Source organism: Sminthopsis crassicaudata, chromosome 1, assembly GCF_048593235.1.
Source record: "Sminthopsis crassicaudata isolate SCR6 chromosome 1, ASM4859323v1, whole genome shotgun sequence".
Classification (NCBI taxonomy): domain Eukaryota; kingdom Metazoa; phylum Chordata; class Mammalia; order Dasyuromorphia; family Dasyuridae; genus Sminthopsis; species Sminthopsis crassicaudata.
In genome coordinates this window covers 265,142,013-265,161,775 of record NC_133617.1, presented here as the reverse complement: position 1 = coordinate 265,161,775, position 19,763 = coordinate 265,142,013, and the positions used below count along the sequence as shown (strand labels likewise).

Sequence of the window (19,763 nt, the reverse complement as noted above, 5' to 3'; positions counted from 1 at the left end):
ATTGGATCCAAGAATATCATCAGGAAGCCACTAGACTTGAAATATTTAAATGTAAATAAAGAGGGCAGGATATATAGAACTAGCCAAATAGGTGGTAACCTTTGATTTCTACTGCCTCTGTGAACTTGGCCACATCATTTAACTTTGCAGCACTTCCAGGTGACAAAGTGAATTGCAGTTTACTCTTTTGAATTATGCCCAGGGATGTGCTGGTAATTGTTTAACATTTGGTTCTCTGAAAATCACATACACATACACACAAAGCATATTTAAAGTTATATCCCCTTTTAAAAATAACAAGGGGTTACTCTTACTTATGCTTACCTATACCAACAAGTATAGGATTCTCCCTTTCCCTCCCTCTTCCTATTTCTATTATTCTCTCTATTTCCATCTTCCCTGCTAATTCCTATGATTTTCAGCTATTTTGTTGTTGTTCAGGCCTTTCAGTCATGTCTCACTATGAACTCATTTGATATTTTCTTGGCGAAGATACTGAAGTGGGTTGCCATTTTCTTCTCCAGCTCATTTGACAGATGAGGAAACTGAGTTTCCTCAGGGATAAGTGATTTGCCCAGGGTCACACAGCTAGTAAGTATTTGAGGCCAGATTTGAACTTAAAAGGTGTCTTCCTGATTTCAAGTGCAGTGCTCTACCCAACTGCCCATTTCATTTTTTTTTTTTATCATTGTCGAATACTCCCCCCCCCTCATTTTCAGTTTGTACTCTCAAAGAATGAATCTTTTAATCAACAAACATTTATCATATTCAAGGTACTGTATATGAAGATATAAAGAAAGAAATTAAATAGTCCCTGTACCTTCAAGGAGCTTATAGTGTTGCAGTCTTGCTATCTTTATTCCCTTAATGTTTCACATGGATTACTTCAATGAAGGGGATGAAATTCCTTTGCTTTTGATCCCCATTAATAATTAAAGACCGGATGCTTCAATTATAGAATGAGGAATTTAAGTTGGCTATTATTAGAATTCATTGTCTCCCCACTTAACACAAAGCCTCTTTATTAGTTGGTATCAAAAAGTATTTAAATGAATGAATGAATGAATGAATGAACAAAAGTTCAGCATGAAATGAGTTACAAGGATGAGGTGTAGAATTTTAGTTTCTGAGGAATCATAGTTCTCTTTCTATTCCCATTCCTTTGCAGGTGCTGAATAAATTCCACTTGAATAGGTATTGTTTTTTAAATGGAATAGACATCCATTTAGGGGGTAGTTGGAGCATGATTTTGCCTGCACATAGGAAGGAGAGAGGATAGATTAAATACTATCCTAGCCTATCCAGGTTTATGAGACTAAGATCCAAGCATTTTCCAATATGCCAATCATTCATTTATACTTTTGATGGCAATTTATTGCTAATGTCATGACAAGGTGTTCTGTTTTGTTTTGTTTTGTTTTAGAATCAAAACTCTGCTTCTTATGAAACATTTTCTATCAAGGATACTAAGCATATTCTTATATAAAATTTTTAAAATTTTAATATAGTATTTTTAAAAGAATGTTTTATATTTCAGTATTCTTTTGGTTATTTTCTTTTCCTTTTGAAAATGAATGTATACTATAGAATGATTACATAGTCCAACAGCAATAATAGTCTCATTTTTCTAGTATATATTTTACACAGCAAACCAATGGTTCTACTTTATTTGTCCAGAATTCTTCTCTTTTTCCTGCTCTACGATATTGTTGAATGAGGTCAACAGAAAAAAATCATTAATATCTGTCAACTTCCTTTATAACCTTAAGGAAAAATCTTTGTATGATATCATACAGACAGATTTTCAATTTCCTTGTGTAATAAACAGATGCTTTAGGATTTGGATGTAATTTAAAGGTTTTAAAAAAAATCACATTGAGATTGATGAATAAATCAGTTGTGAAGACAAAAACATTGATGCCTGTTGAAAATACCTCTCCAGACAGGCAGGAAATGAAATTAGTTCCCCGTAAAGTGTGGGGATGAGGATCACTGCTTAGTTGTGCTGCAGGCTTTTTAGGACTTGCAATAGTGGCACAAGGAAACTGCTAAGGCTACAGAAATCTAATTAAAGAGCAAATGTCCCTTCTGACATCAAATTAATCTTTATCAAGTTCCCTATTTTTATTTCAATCTGGCACCACAAAATGAAATTTAAAATTCTAGGCATGTTGCAAAACAGTTGGTGATTTTTCTCTTGAGCATTACAATGCAAAACATTCACCATTGTTTAATTAGACCTCTCAAGCATTTTTTTTAAATATTTTTTTTGATCATCAGCATTTGTTACAGAATTAGATAAATAATGCCCCTCAAATGAGCTATGGGTTTAACCCTAGAAACTCTCTCTTCATTTGCAGTATCAGAAATATATTCCATTTTAACTGGGAAGAAGTTGAAAGAATAATCATTTACATCATAATTCTACTCTTTTCTCTTTGGCTTTCATTTTGAATCTCATTAGTAACCTTCTAAAATTTAGACATTATAATGCTGAGATCTTAAATGTTCTCATCTTGAAGAGTTTCAATTTTTGATCTAATAAAACCAGTCACTAATTTATCTAACCTTCGAAGAGATTAAATGGAAATAATGTTTTCCTGATAACATATCTCCCAAGTGTTTTCTCTATTATTATAGAAAAGACTAATTTTTTTTAAATTGGTTCCATGCATTTTGCTAAATCAAGACATTTTTTATTATACTGTTTTAGAATATTTTACTATTGTTTAGTGGTAAAACATTGATCCAGCATACTCATTTCCTATGTCTCTTCCACCAAACTTGAAATAATTCTTAATAAGGATTGACACCCATGGCTCTGTAACAGATGCTGATTAAAAATATAATTTTTTTATATTGGATCTATTTAATATCATATCATCTTTAAGAGCTTATGTCCTAACCAGGAGATCATTATACATTTCAACAACAATATTGTATGAGGATGTATTCTGATGGAAGTGCATCTCTTCAACAAAGAGAAGATCTAATTCAGTTCCAATTTATGGACAGAATCAGCTACACCCAGAGAAGGAACACTGGGAAATGAATGTAAACTGTTTGCATTTTTGTTTTTATTCCCAGGTTATTTTTACCTTCTGAATCCAATTCTTCCTGTGCAACAAGAGAACTATTTGGTTCTGCATACATTTATTGTATCTAGGATATACTATAACACAATTAACATATATGGGACTGCCTGCCATCTAGGGGAGGGGATGGAGGGAAAGAGGGAAAATTCGGAGTAGAAGTGAGTGCAAGGGTTGTAAAAAAAATTACCCATGCATATGTACTGTCAAAAAAAAAGTTATAATTATAAAATTTAAAAATGTAAAAAAAAAAAAAAAAAAAAGAGCTTATGTCCTACTACCCTACTACGTGTCTAGCACTGCACTATGGACCATGAAAGGCAATAGCAGAAGTTGCGCGACAACGTAATTGATGATAAAAGTAAGAATATCTAGTCAATCAACATTTACCAAGTGCATACCTGCTCTTGGAAGATGATTAAAATTCAATGTATCAAAGAATCATGTGGATGCTGAGAAATTTGGATTGGAGAAGACTGGTTGGAATTCAGTTCCATTCAATTTTTTAAAATACCCATCAAGCATATGTTATGTGCAAGACATTGCACTTGCTTCTGGGAAGGGGTATAAAATACATATGACATATTCCCTACCTGCAAGGAGTTTACCCTCTATAATAATATATGATGAAAGATAGGGTGTGGTAAATATGAAATACAGATCCTGTAGGGAAAGAACTCAAAAAATTAAGGAAGGCAGAGAGGGTGACAATAAGAGGTGAGAAGCTGTCAGTCATTCAATAATACTTTAAAGAAATGAAGAGGCTTCAAAAGGAGGAGATAGGGCAAGGAGCAGAGATCATTCTAGGCACAAAGGAGGGGAGAGAATATAGAACAAAAGCAGGGAAAAAGGAGAATGAAGGATGAAAATGAGGGGTTTAGAACTGTCCAATGTGATAAAAATGTGAACATGTGAACAAGAGTAGGATGAGATAAATCTAGAAAGAGAATTGTCAGATTTTTGAAACCTTGACTCTTTGGATCTGAAGTTAAATGCTTTGCTCAGTAAGCATTGAAGAGTCAGTCAAGGTTTTTGAGTGGAAGAATGATAAGAGAAATGACATCAGAATTCTGCATTAAGAAGATTACATGCCAGCAATGTAAAAGATCAATTGGAGTCACAGTCTGATGCCAATCTACCATTTTAGATTTATCTCATATATTCTATTGTATGACTAAACCCATCTATATCCCTCATTTTCATCATGCTTTCTCCTTGGGATAAATCAAAAAGGAGGCAGCTTGGTGATTGGAAGTCCATTTTGTAGGCCGTTTCCCAAAAAATTTCTCCTTTACCTTGTATGACAATATGCTTATTTATATAACATCTTACAATAGCATAGGATGGTAGATAAGCTTAGAATCAGGAAAACCCAGGTTCAAATCACCTCTGACCTATATTAAATATATGACCTTAGTTAGTGATTTAATCTCTCAACATTGCCAAACCCTGACCCCCCTTAAAGGTAATGTCTTAATCCCCCTAATAGATTGTAAATTCCCTATATTTAACTCTCTGCCAGTCTTTATCTATGTATCACCAGCTTTTAGCACAGTTCCTTACACGTAATAGGTGCTTAATAAACATATATAACATTTGCTTAAAGATGCTGAGAGCCTGAACTAGGAGATTTCATTGGGACAATGGAAAGAAGAGAATAGATGGGAGACATACTTCCAAGATATTGTCAACATATTGACAATTAGATGGTATGGTGACTAGTGTGACAGGCCTGGAGTCAGCAAAACTCATTTTCCTGAGTTCAAATTTGGCCTTAGACACTTACTGTGTGACCCCAGGCAACTGACTTAAAACCCTGTTTGCTATCAAATGAGCTAGAGAAAAAAATGGCAAACCACTCTAGTATTTTTGCCAAGAAAACTCCAAATAGTGTCATGAAGAATTGGACATGACTAAAGCAACAGCAATGACAACAATACTGCCAAGGCACAATAAATAGGATTTAATAACTGATCTAATAACTGTTCCTATGTGTTAGATGACAGAGAAAAACCAAAGGTGGCTTCAAAGTTTTAAGATTTACTAATTGGGAAGTTGGAGGTACCATAAACAGAATGGGGGGGGAAAATGGAAAAAACCTCATCAAATCCTTTGCCACTCAAATCTTACCAGCACTAACACACACACACACACACATACACACACACACACACACACACGCACACACACATGCACACACACGCACACACACACAAAGTTACCTGTAGTTCTTTTATAAGAAACACAAACTAGTTATTAGGAATTTAATGAAATAGTGTTAATTTAGTTTATGTGAATCCATTTAAGTGTTTAGCTGAATTGTTTTATTTTTTCCTTCTGATTGTTTTTACATCAAATGAGCATTGGTTTCAGAATAAGAGGAGAAGCAGAAGGAAATAAGTATTTATTAAGTACCTATTATGTGCCAGGCATTGTGGTAAGCGATTTACAAATATCTCATTTGATCTTCAAAACAACCTTGAAAAGTAAGTGCTGTTATTATCCTACCTTATAGCCAAGGAAACTGAGACAAACAAGTTAAGGGACTTGGCTAAGGTCACATAGCTAGTGTTTCTGAAGTCAAATTTGAATTGAAACCTTGAGTCCAGATCCAGTATTCTAAAACACAATACCATCTAGATGTCTACTGACTCTGGAAACCTAGGGGCAAATCCCAATTTTGTTATTTACTTCTTTTGAAACAAACTTCCTGACCATAATTTACCCATATATAACATAAACAAATTGGACTAACTGATCTTTGAGATCCCTTTATCTTATAAATCTATGTTAAAATTTTAGTGAGGATATGCACATCTGTTATGCACGTTATTCCTATCATTTGGTTTAACAATTAAATTCAGAAAGAAGATAATGATATCTTTTTAACCTCAGATAAGTTATTTCCTTTTGTCCTCAAGTTTCCCCATCTGTGAAAGAAGAATGTGGGGCTACATAATTTCTAATATGCCCCCCAACTTTAATATAGAGATAGAGAAGTTATATGTGATTTCTTCAATGAGAAAGTCCTTCTTTCATCTCTTCAGTGGGCAACTCAGCAACTTTTTGTCTTACAGAGTTGCCTAGGATGCTGAAAGTTTAATTGACTGACATTATATGGTATAATATAGAGAACAATAATTAGCATGGTGATAATTAATGTTAATTTATTTTAGGGTGATTTAGAGTGGTATTTTACATCATCTCAGTGTGCCCCAGGCATTTATATCAGGTTTTTATAAAATGAACAAAAGACCAAGAAAAAAACAAAAACATGTTTAAAATTATTTATAGTATTATTAGACATTTCAAAATCCTCTAAAATATTGTATCTTCCAAAATATTAGCAGTAAGTAAATAATGATAAATTAATTTTTAAGATCAAATGATATCATTCAAATCTGGCCTCACACTCTTACTTGATAAGAGAACCTGAAGCAAGTTTTTTAAACCTGTTTGCCTCAGTTCCTCACCTAAAATGAACAAGGAAGGAGAAGGAATGGCAAACCACTCCCAGTATCTTTTTAAGGAAAATCCCAATGGAGTCATGAAGAGGTGGACACAATTGATATGACTTAACAATAAGGAATTAGGTGTATAGGACATAGTATTTTCTCCCTTTGCACTGTTGTCCACATCCTTATTGTAATGATTGATGTTTAAATAATGTCTGACACATAGGAGGTGTTATGCTAAATACATATTTCCTTTCTCTTTCATTCCCCTCAAGTCTCTGAATTTCAAGGATGATATGCATAGGTGAGATCTATAATAGAAAAAGGCAGCCATGATATATTAATTGAGTATTTTATTTTGGGTATTTCCAACAAAGCTTCCCTAAATTATTCTTGAATTCACCAGATAAACTTAAAATAATTCTTAGCATGATTTCTGTTTACTTGATCCATCTACTAAATATTTCAGAGATTTTGTCCTTGAATTTCTAATGACTCTTAGGATTGAAAGTGAACCCTTCACCAAACTAGTATATTGAAAGAATCTTCCTAAAATCTGATTGTGTCCCAGTTAATAGGCTTTTCAATTAAAAAATATTTGCTCTGCCTTACACTTTTCTCTTTCTCTGCTTTCCAGTGGCAAATTGTCATGAGTCCTTCTTTCTACATTAGTCCAACAACTGCTCAAAAGCTTTGGTTGAATTTTTGTTTAGTTGAGAAAGAAGTACAAATAAAAGAAGAAGCAGATGGTTTCTTTGTGATTGAATGAAGAAAAAGGGTTTTGAGAACAATGTGTGAATAGGTGTAGTCTAATAAAACACTCAGCCACCTGCTGCCTGCATCCTTCAAAAAAGATTCTCTTGCATATTCTGGGAATTAACTACTGGGGTATCTTTAGGTTTAATGAAGGAAAAAGTAAACTCTGAAAGTTATAGAAGCTATTTCCCCTTATGTTTGGATTCAGTTATCATCTCTCTAGCTTAAAATTTTCCTTAGTTTAACAACTTTACGCTCTAGAGTATAACTATGCATGAAGTAAAAGGCTTTCAAATCAAGATGGTACAGAATATGGAGCACTGGGCATCGAGTCAGGGAGACCCATCTTCCTGCATACAGATCTGGCCCAAAATATTTAATAGGATGAATGACAATGGACAAGTCCTCTAACCATGTTTGCCTCAACTATAAAATGAGCTGGAGAAGGAAAGGACAAACCATCTCCATATCTTTGCCAGAAAAATCCAAATGGAATCATGAAGAGTTAGACATGAGTGAAACTGAAATGACTAAACAACAGCAAAGTATTAAGTACATAACACAAGGCACTTTCCTCCTTTACAATAAGCTACCCAAGTATTTAGTATATGGTTGATATTTGTTTTTCTTTTTCTTTTTTTTTTTTTTTTTGGAGGGGAGGGGGAGGAATGAGGCAGGAAGATGAAATAATTTAACAAATGTAATCACTGTTAAATGTCTGAGGCCAAATTTGAACTCAAGTTCTCCTGACTCCAGAGCTAGTGCCCTATCCACTGTGGCATCTAGCTGCCTCACATGATTAGTATTTAAGTAGTGTTCTACTGTCTGCATATCACCTAATGTGCACAGCATTGCATAATCCTTTTCTATAGTTATTAAAATATTTCACAGGGGAGAAAACTGAGGCCAAGAGGTTAAGATAGCTGATCTAGATCCAACTCTAATTTGTTTATAATAAGTGGATAGTTAATAAACAAGTGTGATTCTACAGGCCTGATTTCTTTTTCAGGGGTTTGCTCTTCAACCTGACTATCAGACTATTATCAATCCCACATCTACTGCTGCACAGGTTGTAACCCAAGCAATGGAGTATGTACGTTCAGGCTGCAGAAATCCTCCGGCACAGACCGTGGACTGGAATAATGACTACTGCAGTAATGGGTAAGCAGCCAGGGAATGCCAACTTTATTTTAAAATACACTTAATACACAAGTCAGGTCCCAAAGATGAAAAGCCATACCTCTATCTCTTTTTCTGATACTTTCCAAAAAGTTCATCAGGAAGAGCTCTTTGCATTTTGTAAAACAGAAAAGGATGCTCCAGGAATTATGAAACAGACTTTCAGTAATCCATGCCTTTTGATTAACTTCACAGTAGTATCTACTTACCCCCATTTTCTATGCTAGTTGTGAGGTCATTTTCTAAAACTACAGTAAAATCAGTCCATTAACAAGCACTGATTAAGTATTCACCTTGTGCCAGGTACTTTTCTAATGAGAAGACCAAAAACAAACAAACAAACAAAAAAACCAAAAAAAAAAAAAAAACTGAGGGAGTGTAAAGATTCTCTGCCCTATATTGATCATCCCAGGGTGTGTAGCCAACATAACTACTTCTGTTTACATGTGTTTGTTTTTTCCCCATGCAGGAGCATGCAGAGGGACAAAGCGCTATACCTTACCTGAAAATCAGATCGCCTCTTCTTTCCAAGAAGGAATGCAGGGAAGTCTTTTCACCATGGATTGCTTTGTGCAGTCAAGGCAGTTCTGCAATTTATTAGAAAATACAAGTTGCTAAGCACTTAGGACTATCTGAGCTTGTGGGTCACCCACCCTGGGGAAAAAAAAAAAAATAGTCATGCTTCTTTCGTTATTGTTTCTCTCTCTCTCTCTCTTCCCCATCCCCATCCCTCTAAATACTTTACGGACATTGTTTTTCTTCTTCCCTGAGGGAAACTTGGACCATTCAGATTTTATGTTGGTTTTTTGTTGTGAAGTGCTTCGCTATAGTAACTGCCTTAGCAACTGTAGACGTCTCTCGGATTAAAGTCCTGGATTTTCCATTGGTTTTCATAATGGGTGTTTATATAAAACTACTAAAGACTTTTTAAATGGCTTGATGTAGCAGTCATAGCAAGTTTGTAAATAGCATCTATGTTACACTCTCCTAGAGTATAAAATGTGAATGTTTTTGTAGCTAAATTGTAATTGGAAACTGGCTCATTCCAGTTTATTGATTTCACAATAGGGGTTAAATTGGCAAACATTCATATTTTTACTTCATTTTTAAAAAAAATATCAACTGACTAATAGCTCTATATTTTCAAAATATTTGAGAAAAAAAATATTCCCAAATGATTTGAATTTAAAAACCAATTGGCTTTGTCTCATTGATCAGACAAAAAAAAAAAAAAATGTTGGGGGAAGCGCAAACACATTTATTTTGTACTGCAGAAAAAAAAAATTGCTTTTTTTGTATCACTTTTTGTGTAATGGTTAGTAAATGTCATTTAAGTCCTTTTATGTATAAAACTGCCAAATGCTTACCTGGTATTTTATTAGATGCAGAAACAGATTGGAAACAGCTAAATTATAACCTTTACATATGGCTCTGTATTATTGTTTCTTCATACTGTGTCTGTATTTAATCTTTTTTTATGGAACCTGTTGCGCCTATTTATGAAATAATAAATATAGGTGTTTGTAAGTAAATTTGTTAGCATTTTAAAGAGGTTTCTTTGATGTTTTAACTTTTGCTGGCAAAAAAAAAATATATTCGCACCTGGTGTGAATACTTTATTATTTAGTTTTTACAGTGACATGAATAAAGCCAAACCTGCTTTTCATTTAGCAGCAAATGAAAGTAACCAATCCTTATTTCTGCATTTCTTTAGTTGGTGCAAAAAAAGAAAAAAAGAAAAAAAAAAGAAAAAAGAGATCCTATTTAAGAACTTCCCTTCTTAATCCAATGAAACAGGGAACTACCCTAAAAGACACATGAACCACAAGACTAAACAAACAAAAGGGTCCTCCATCCAAAAAGGGTTACTTCTTGGTTCTCAGTCCAGTTTTAGTTAAGAAAGAAAATTTAAAGTAAAAGTAAAGCAAAATAGAGAAAACCAGCGTGAACTGACCAAAATGCCTCCTCCAGTTACATTTAATGGACATTCAGAAAGCTTATGAGAATGAATGAATTAGGGTTGGGGTAGGGGTGGGAGTGGGGTGGGGGATAAAGGGTGTGGAAAAAAGGAAGATAAGGGAAACATAGCTGTCTAAAATGCCTTCAAAAAATGAAAGATGAGTGGCCAAGGCAGCAGGGAGAAAAAAAAAAAGAAACTCAGAAGCAAAAGTCAATCATAAAGAATGAGGTTCTTATTGTCCTTTGTGGCTACTACATGCCTCTTCACTCTCCAAACGTCCTCAGTTAGTCAGAGGAATGCTGTGGGTGCAAGAGACCTGCAGGAAAACAGAGGACTACTGGAATTTAGCTGGACATATGCACGGCTTTTTGATCAAAGAGCTCTAGCAAACTAGACCCTTATGGAAGATTGTATCCAGGAAGCTAGTCTAGTTGGTAATTAAGGGAATGACTGATGTCTCTTTCATGCAGTGTGTGAAATAAACTTAGCAATTTAACTAAATACAAATATATGCATTGTGTAATCCAGTCAGAATAAAAAAGACAAAAGGTATGCTTGCTTTGGAATGATTTTAGGCATTGTACAACCTTGAATCACTTGAGCATGTAATAACTAATAAATAATGCAGATCCAATGTGATTATTAAAATGACTGTAGCTGAGAGCTCTAATTTTCCTGTCTTGAAACTGTATAAGAACTCATGTGATTGAGTTCATAGCTTATTGTTTGTCTGTTTAGCATTTTAGAAATATACCAGCACTACTAATTACCTAATGTCTTTTATTTATTATATTATGATAAAGTAAAATTTTGAGTCGCATTAATTCTAAAATGAGAAGGTAATTACTAGAGTGAGAACAACCCGATTTGACTTTGACAGGCAGTTTGTACAGGAAAGTACTATGTTGTTTACGTCCTTTCTAGAGCAGGTGTACAACCAGGGTAGGAAGAGTGTTGAAATTCAATACCAAATACAGTAAAAACATAAATGTAAATAAAAGAAAATACATCATGAATAAAAATTATTATCATGTGTGACCGAATTCTATTTGATTATCCATTGGTCTCTGAAAGAAAAATCACAGTAGGATGAGTAATTCCAAAAGGATATCTTGGCAGAATTGATCGGGCAGAAATAGAAAAATGCCTAGCCCTGATTCTTCCTATCCATTCCTGCCCACCCCCCAAGATCCTCATACCCAAAACACTTAGAAAAAGTGCCTTTATCAGGATGAGACAATTTCTGAGGAAGTTATTTATACATGGGGCTCACCATTCTAGAATCATGTCTGGACAGAAAAAAGAGCCCATTGGTTCAAATAAAATGACTACCACATGTGAAGTGATAACTTTGAAAAGTAATAACAAAACAGAGATAAAAGTGAGGATTCTAGCTATTCTCCTAAAGAAATATCTCTGGCAAATTCAGTCATGATCATGAATGAAGCACTTCATCAGCACATAAGACATAGAAAGCATAGACCAAAAGTGCCAACAATTAAAAGGAAGGGGAATAATAATGATGAGGAATGTGAGAAGTGGGGTGTAGTAGTGGGCAAGTTGAGCATGCTGATGCTCCTCCAAATGTTAAGTCAGAACAAGAGTCAATAATAGAAAGTTAGTCAAATAATGATTTCCAAAGTGACCAAATGAGTTAACATTATTTAAGGATAAAAGTTGTTCTCTGGGATTGTTTTCATCTTGATGCATTAAAGAGTTAGAGAATAGCCTAATAAGGGATGAGTAGCCAATAGGAAATCATGCCCAAAAAGATCCACAGTTCATAAAGAAGTAGAAGAAAAGCTCTCTAAAAGCAGATTTAAGAATTAATGCATTAGTAGTCAGATTCCTATTCCCCTAGATCTCTTGGGATAGCTATTGAACCCTTTGGAAGGTGCTCATGGGAAACAGAAACAATCAGTTTGACTCCAACATTAGAAGAAATCTCAAGTTAAATTTCCTGAGTGCTCTATGAAGTCCTAGAAGAAATTCCCAAGGAGGCAATGAGAAAATGCGTATACTAGCAACTTTTATTATTTATTTTTATTATTATTTAAACCAAGTCTCAGAAATCACATTGCATTAAATTGACCACTTTTTAAATGGCCTTTTAGATTTAAAACAAATTTTAAATGACCCTCCTGTTATGTTTTAGGGTGTTAATTATATTTTGCAGCACAATTCCAACTCCATTTTAATAAATTTGCAAAGGATTATCTCTGTTTATTTGTTAGAGTAGAATTTGGGATTGTCCAACGTTAATAGAAACAAGTAGGTCATCAGCCAAGATTGGAAATTGTTTTACAGTCATGGCCAGAAGTTCTGGTCTTTTTCTAGACTCCCCTTCTTATTTCTCCAAAAAGACCTCTTTTAAACTAGTCGTCTTATACTCCTTTTAAATATAGAAAAGTGAAGCCCATCTGGATGCAGCTATTTGTTAAGGTTTACAAACAGACATTGATAGCACCAGGGACAAAACTTCTTCTTCACAAGCTTCATTTATCATTTTCATTGAAATTCACTATATCTGAATGACCACCTCTGGCATTCCTTGCTAAGCAATAAGACCTTCCTAATATGGCATATTTGTCTCCTTATATTGCTTCATGTCTAGCACAATATCCTGTGCTTAGGAAGGAATTCAGTAAATATCTGTGGCTGGGTAGGCTTCTATAAACATTTTATTATTCAATATTTATTCAGTACCTATTTTTGAGTCTCTGCAAGGAAAAGTAACAAACCAATTACATAGAGACATAGACAAAGTCCTCAATTTATAGACACTTCAAATAAAGAGTTTTGGTTCTATGGTGGGTCCATGATTTCGTTCTTGTAATACTGGGAATGAGAGGGCAGTAAACCTTGAGAAAAAGTTTTCCTACTATGCTTTTGTGTCATGTGGTATCTTTATACATATATTCCCATGGATCCACCACAAGAGAATCTGTTGAATATCTGGAGGCCTTCTTGTTCTGTTAGTTTTGAAAGATGCTCCCAGAAGAAGGGTTATAAACTTAGCTAGAAGTCATTGTGGATTGAAGAAGCCCAAAATTGTGGGAATCATTATAGAATGGTAGCATTTAGTGCTTGAAGAGACTTCAGAGAAATTAAGTGGTGAAAGTGCAGAGGAAAGGAAGTACAGAGAGAAAATTTCAAAGTAATTAAGGTCTTGTTTCCTCAGGCTATATTATTGAAAATGTCAGGAATTTTTCTAGTGGTGGCAAGAGCAAAAACATCTCTCACATCAGTAGAACCAAAGGAACACAGAAAAGAAAAAGATCCTAGACAACCAGAAGTGTTAGGTACTAGAGATAAAGTTTAGGGACAAAACAGAAAATCCTATGGCAGAAAATAAGTCAAAGGCAATAAATACAATTCAACCAATATTATTATGCATAACACATTGTACTAGGTACCCACAGAACTACAGAAATGAATGAATCTAATCCTGCTCTTGGAGAATTTACATTCTAACAGAAAAAATATTTAATACACATAGATACAATTCTAAATTAAATTCGAGAAAAGGTGCACCTGTGAGAAGTGCAAAGTGCTTTTAAAGTCAGGAACATGCCAATTAGAGTCCTTTGTGATACAAAGATAAATTTTAGTAAGATATCCTACAAAGATTAGGCTATGCCATGTCAGGGATGAAAAAAAAATGCTTTGCTTTTAGAGATGCTCACAAGAAGACCCTATCTTAGACATGCCAGTGGACTGGACCTCTGATTTCACAGACATACAGCAACCTCCCAGATAAAGAAACTCCTTCTACCAATGAATGCTGGCATCTTTTCTCTCATTCATAGTCTTAGAGCACTGACAGGGGCACCCAGAAGTTAAATGTCTTGCTCAAAATCATACAGTCACCATGTGTCAGAAATGTGACTTGAACCCACATTAAAAAATTGGCTAGCTTTCCACTACATCACATGAATTTTCAATTCTTAGCACCAAAAAGGTATTAATACTCCTCAGTGAGGAACATTGTGGAGAGAAAAGAATTGAGTTGCTTCCCAGCACCACTGAATCCCGAGAAGCTTTATAGGCTTGGGTACCTCCTCAAGGGCACAGAGTCAGTGGCTCCTTGGATAGACGCTATGAAATGTGCCATCTCATCTTTTACACAGCCGAGCATTTCATCATCTCATATTCCAAGCCAAATTAAATTGTAGGTAAGATTAAGTTCTTATTCTACTGACTTGGAGACAACTGAGAACAATGACTTGTTAGATTTCAACATCTGTCATAGCTACTGCCTAATTAAAGAAACCTACTAGCAAATGTAAGCCAGCATGGAGCCTACAACTGTCATTATTTCACATTTTATTAACAGCTTGCTAGCATAGACATTTTAAAGTAAAATTTCATTCACACTGGTATCAGAAGCCAGCCAAAAAGAAAAGTGACTAGAAAAATAAAATGGAAAGAACTAGCAAACCTAAAGAGGAAAAAAGCCTTCAATGCTCAAGAAAGGCTACATGCAAAACTACAGTATTTTAAAGATTGGGGCATCACCATTTGACAATTGTGTGTTTACAATAAGCCTGAGCATAATTGCACTGATGGGCTGTCAGGGAAAAGATTAATTTGGCAAAGATTAGTATTGACTTGCTGTTTATTAAGGTTTTTAAACAGCTGTATCTGGCAACATTCCTGTAAGTGCCTGTCATATCTGAAAATCAGGCTCACACCCTGGTGCTTGCCAGCTGTTACTAAACAATCTTATACCACTTTGAATGTCTTTCTCCGGGCCAAATAGCAATGGAAAAGTATTGCCAAATGAGCCTTTTTCTCCTCCTGTCACTTTTCTTTGGGGCGTGTAGGGGGTGAGAGGAGAATGGGTTCTGAAAACTGAAATGTCAGCTTATGGTTGATGGCTTAGCTGATAACAGATCCCGGAAGCCAGAAGGTGGTTAGGTGAACATGTCCCACATATAGAGATTGGTATTTCTGTTAGTCACCTCACCGAGACAAAGAAGCCACAGTTTGCAACTGTTGCTGGCAGAAGGTTTTGAAAACGGTTAGAAATGGTGATCAAAGATGTGAGAGTCGTCCAAAGTCCAAAATTAATGTTTCATTTCCTCAGACCATATAAATGCTTTGTGTGCCATAGTGTTGAATAAAGACTACATAGTTGAAAGTTGGACCAAAATACAGGAGTGAGCTGTTAATCTTTATAAAGTCGACTGAATTTTTATCTAGAGTTCCTTTGGAGTGAAGACCCAGTAGAAAAAGAGGGGAGAACTCATATTCATTACAAATCTAGAGAATGGAAGCTCTATTCTAGGGTGGTTGTTTCAAGTCCATAAAAAGGGGCAAATAGATTTTTGTCTCAGAATAAGACTGCTTCAAATCAAAATATAATAATAAAGGGAAAGAATAACATTCCCATGTAGTTAAACATCTACTTCTAAAGAATTCTAAGTTAGCATTAAGCTCAAATTAGCTTTTCCAATATGACTGCTTTTTCCCCAAACCTTTTCAAGCATCATCAAGCTGAAATTGTCTAAACAGATACAAACCATCTTAATAAAACAACAGTTGCACTGTTGATCCATACAGGGCTAGCAGATTCTGGGCCATTAGGCCAATGAGCTTAGTGGGCAATCCATAAAATATAATTGTTCATCCAAAGAAGTTTGTGAGTTTAGAGTTCTTATTCCCTGAATAGACATTGAAATTTTTTTCAAAAGCCAAGTCAGAGTAATCTAAGTGCCATTATTTATAAGTTTATGGTTATTGTTAGGATCTTTGAAGCAATACCAAATCAAGAAATTCCAGTAGTGCATGGAAGCTTACTATATTTATTCCTTGATGCTGAGGGTCCAAAAGAGTTTTATTCCCTTAATGTTGGACATATTCCAGAGATATAGAGAGGTGACAAATTATCCTCATTAATCTGAGCCAATTTTAAAAATAAAGAGATTCACTATTCAGAATAGCACCCAAGACTCTGGTCTAGAGTCCATTGTATAGATATCTGTCAAATTCCCTCTTTCCTAGTAATTCCTAGTAATGTTGATAACTAAGTCAAATAATCTGTGTAAAAATTAAGCATATGCTTATAAATCACATCTTCCCTGTCATAAGAAATATTAGACACTTTCTTAAGCAACAAACATTTATTAATTATATCCTGTATTTGCCATGCTCTGTGCTGAGCTCCAGATATACAAAGGAAAAAAATGATATAGTCCCTGTCCTCAAGGAGTTTAGATTTTATAGAAAGAAACATTTACTCATAAATAATACTGAATATGTACAAAGTAAATGTAACTTATAGAAAAAAGAAAGCCTTAGGAATTAGTGGGGTTGAAAAAAGGCCTAAGATAGAAAATGATATGATATGAGGCGAACTTTGAAAAAAACTACAGATTTAGGAGGGGGAGATAAGGAGGAAGAGTGTGCTCAGGAAACTTACTGGTTTTTTTTTCAGTCAAGGCAATATTACTTCTGTGGCCTCCCCCACAATTCTGCCTAACTTTAGCTTGGTCACTTGGATATCTTCTCCTGATATTTTTCAAAGTCCCATCTCCAGGTCAAGGGGTAGCCCTAATCTCAAGGTTCACATTACATTCTCATTTTGTTTTGAAACCACTAGTTTAAATGGATATGTTTCACCTTTTACTCCAAAGAGTCTCAATCTTTTTTTCCCATCTTAATAGTGGAATAAGAGAGAAAGTGGAGGAAATCTCAGCTATATGTTTACAATGCCTGCCAGCAAAGCACTTCACAAATGTTATTGAGTTTTCACAGCACCCCTCTGAGGTCTGGTCATCCCCCATTACCCTGTGATTCTATGATTATTCAGATGAGTAAACTGAGTTGTGGAGAAGTGACAGGATTGTATATATTACAAGGTCACAGAAAGGATTTCTGAAAGCATCAGGTGAAGAATTCAAAAGATTTGTTCATCAAATACCCTGCTGTTACTATTCAAAAGCAGGAGATAATAAACAAGGATAGAAACAAAATATTGCACTCTTTAGTTTCCCAATCACATTCCAATAGAGGCAAGGTTCCTCTGGGGACCTAAAGCACTGGGTAAGGATTCTGAGGTTTTATTGTGTAATAACAATCACAACAACAAAAATAATAATGCTAGATGGCATTTATATAGTGCTTTGAGGTTTGCAAAACATTTTGACACTTTTTCATTTGATTCTTACAACAAATCTAATAGGTAACTAAAATCTAAAAATATCTAAGAGTATCATCTTCCCTTTATATAAGTGAAGGCCTCTGAGTCTCAGGGGCCTTTAAGCGACTTCCCACAGTCACATGTCTATTGTTAGATATTAAATTTGAATGTAGATCTTCCTAATTCTAAGTTCAGCCTTGATGGGCAGCAATAACTAGTCACTGATAGATATATTATTACAACCAATACCTTCTAACATTGACCAAGTCTTGAATCATAACATAGAATCTTCTCTCTGGGGCATGGTGGAATGTTTTGCTTTATCAAGAAGAACCACAGAAACTTAAATCTGGTCTCATCTAGAGTTTCAGACAAACAGAAAGAAAAGACATATCTCTAAATGAAACTGCAATTTCCGGACAATATTACAAAATACATACACTTACAAAGCACCTTTTCCTAATTGCTAAGTTGGGCCACTTTCTGACACCTGGTTTAAAGTGTGGTTTAAAGAAACCAGCATAATAAAAGTGACAGGACTTTGCAACTGTTCATTCCTAGGGGTTAAGTTTTGAAGTATATGTATGCTGTGTCAATAAGTCAAAAGGCATTTTATAAAGTGTCTAGCATGTCACAGACAGAGTGTATAAGTCCCCAAGGGCAATGAGGCAGCACAGTGAATAAGACACTGGACTAGAGTCAGGAAGACTCATTTTCCTCAGTTTAAATCTACTCTCAGATCCTTATAAACTATGTGACCTTGGGCAAGTCACTTTATCTTGTCTGTCTCATTTTCCTCATCTGTAAAATGAGGTGGAGAAGGAAATGGCAAACCACTACAGCATTTCTGCCAAGAAAACCCCAATGTGTCACAAAAAAAACCTGAAAAATAAAAACATGTCCTAGACACCATGATAAACACTAGGGATATAAAGAAAGGCAAAATATAGTCCCTACTCCTTAAAGAAATCATAGTCAGAGAGTGACAAAAGAAAAAATTCATTCAGTCTACATCACTTATCAAATTTCTGAAATAATTTTGGTTTTGCAGTCTCATAACTACTATAATCACAAAGTAATGACCCCACAAGCCAAGCGTCTGTGGCAGAAAGAAAGTGAATTAACTCATGCGTGTATTTTGATGATCACTCTGTTAGTACCCAAATAAATGAGAGGGGAGAAAAAGATACTTTATTTTGTCCCTTTTTTATTTTCTTTTCAATGTATGGTTATCAGAAGTCTCTAAGGGTTTTCCTACGTGACTTCACATTTCAGTGCCTCCATACCAACAGATGGTTTAGATAAAACCTATTAGTTTCATTTATACTCATGGTTTCATCCTTCCCTCCCCCTAAACCCTCCTCCAAAGAGACTATTTTTAACATTTTGGCCTAAAGGTTTGGTTTTCATATTTTGGCAGAAATGAAGTTTTGCCAATGTCTCATACTTTAATCATCATCACTCTTGCCATCAAACAAGCATTCAGATGAAAATGTGGCTGATGAGTATTCTGCAAGGGAATTTACGTCCAAAAAACTGCATTAGAATTACTTGGCAAATTTGATTTATGTATCTTTTCATACAACCTTTAAGTGTTTGCATTTTTCCATGAGGTTAGTTATGATCATTTCAATTTCAGTATAAGTACTGTATATGCTCTGTCAAACATAATGATGCCAGCTCTTTATCTTGGTTTTATCTTGATGTCATTACTTTGGAGAATATTTCCATTCAGAGGCACACCATACTGAGAAGCTAACTCCTCCTAGGGCATTAGATTCTTAAAGAGAAATGCAAATAAGCAAGTCAAAACTTGCCCCAATTTTGGCTTTTGTGCATAGCTGACATAAGTTGCTAGATACTAACCGTATGTTCTGTTCCTATGGTTAAAGAAAAAAAAAAATAATAAACTATCTAAAGTTAAAACAGTCAATGGAAACACTACATAATAATCTGCTCTAATAACACACAAGAACACCAAGAATCAAATACAGCTCTAAAAAATTGATTAGTTCTTCAAAATAGAATTTGTTTGGTCTAAGTAGCATGGCTTCTAAACTTTGACTAGCCTACCTTCATCCTCATCTTGCTTTATTGCTATACTTCTGACTTTGTTTTTCTAAGGTAAGATTTTAGTCATTTTCAGCAACCCTTAAAAGTCATCCCAATTTAAAAGA

The 19,763-nt window shown here is 34.8% G+C and overlaps 1 protein-coding gene across 3 annotated transcripts in view; it reads left to right on the top strand.

The window, feature by feature from the left end:
- The window catches only part of TOX (thymocyte selection associated high mobility group box), a 350,785-nt gene extending 340,771 nt beyond the window's left edge, over window positions 1-10,014 (top strand). For all 3 annotated transcript variants that reach the window (XM_074278738.1, XM_074278739.1, XM_074278740.1), the window contains 2 exons: window positions 8,313-8,464; window positions 8,952-10,014. In XM_074278738.1, coding sequence (XP_074134839.1) covers window positions 8,313-8,464; window positions 8,952-8,988 — 189 coding nt within the window. In that variant the 3' untranslated portion in view covers window positions 8,989-10,014. The remainder of the gene's footprint in view (window positions 1-8,312; window positions 8,465-8,951) is intronic.
- Window positions 10,015-19,763: the final 9,749 nt, after the last annotated feature.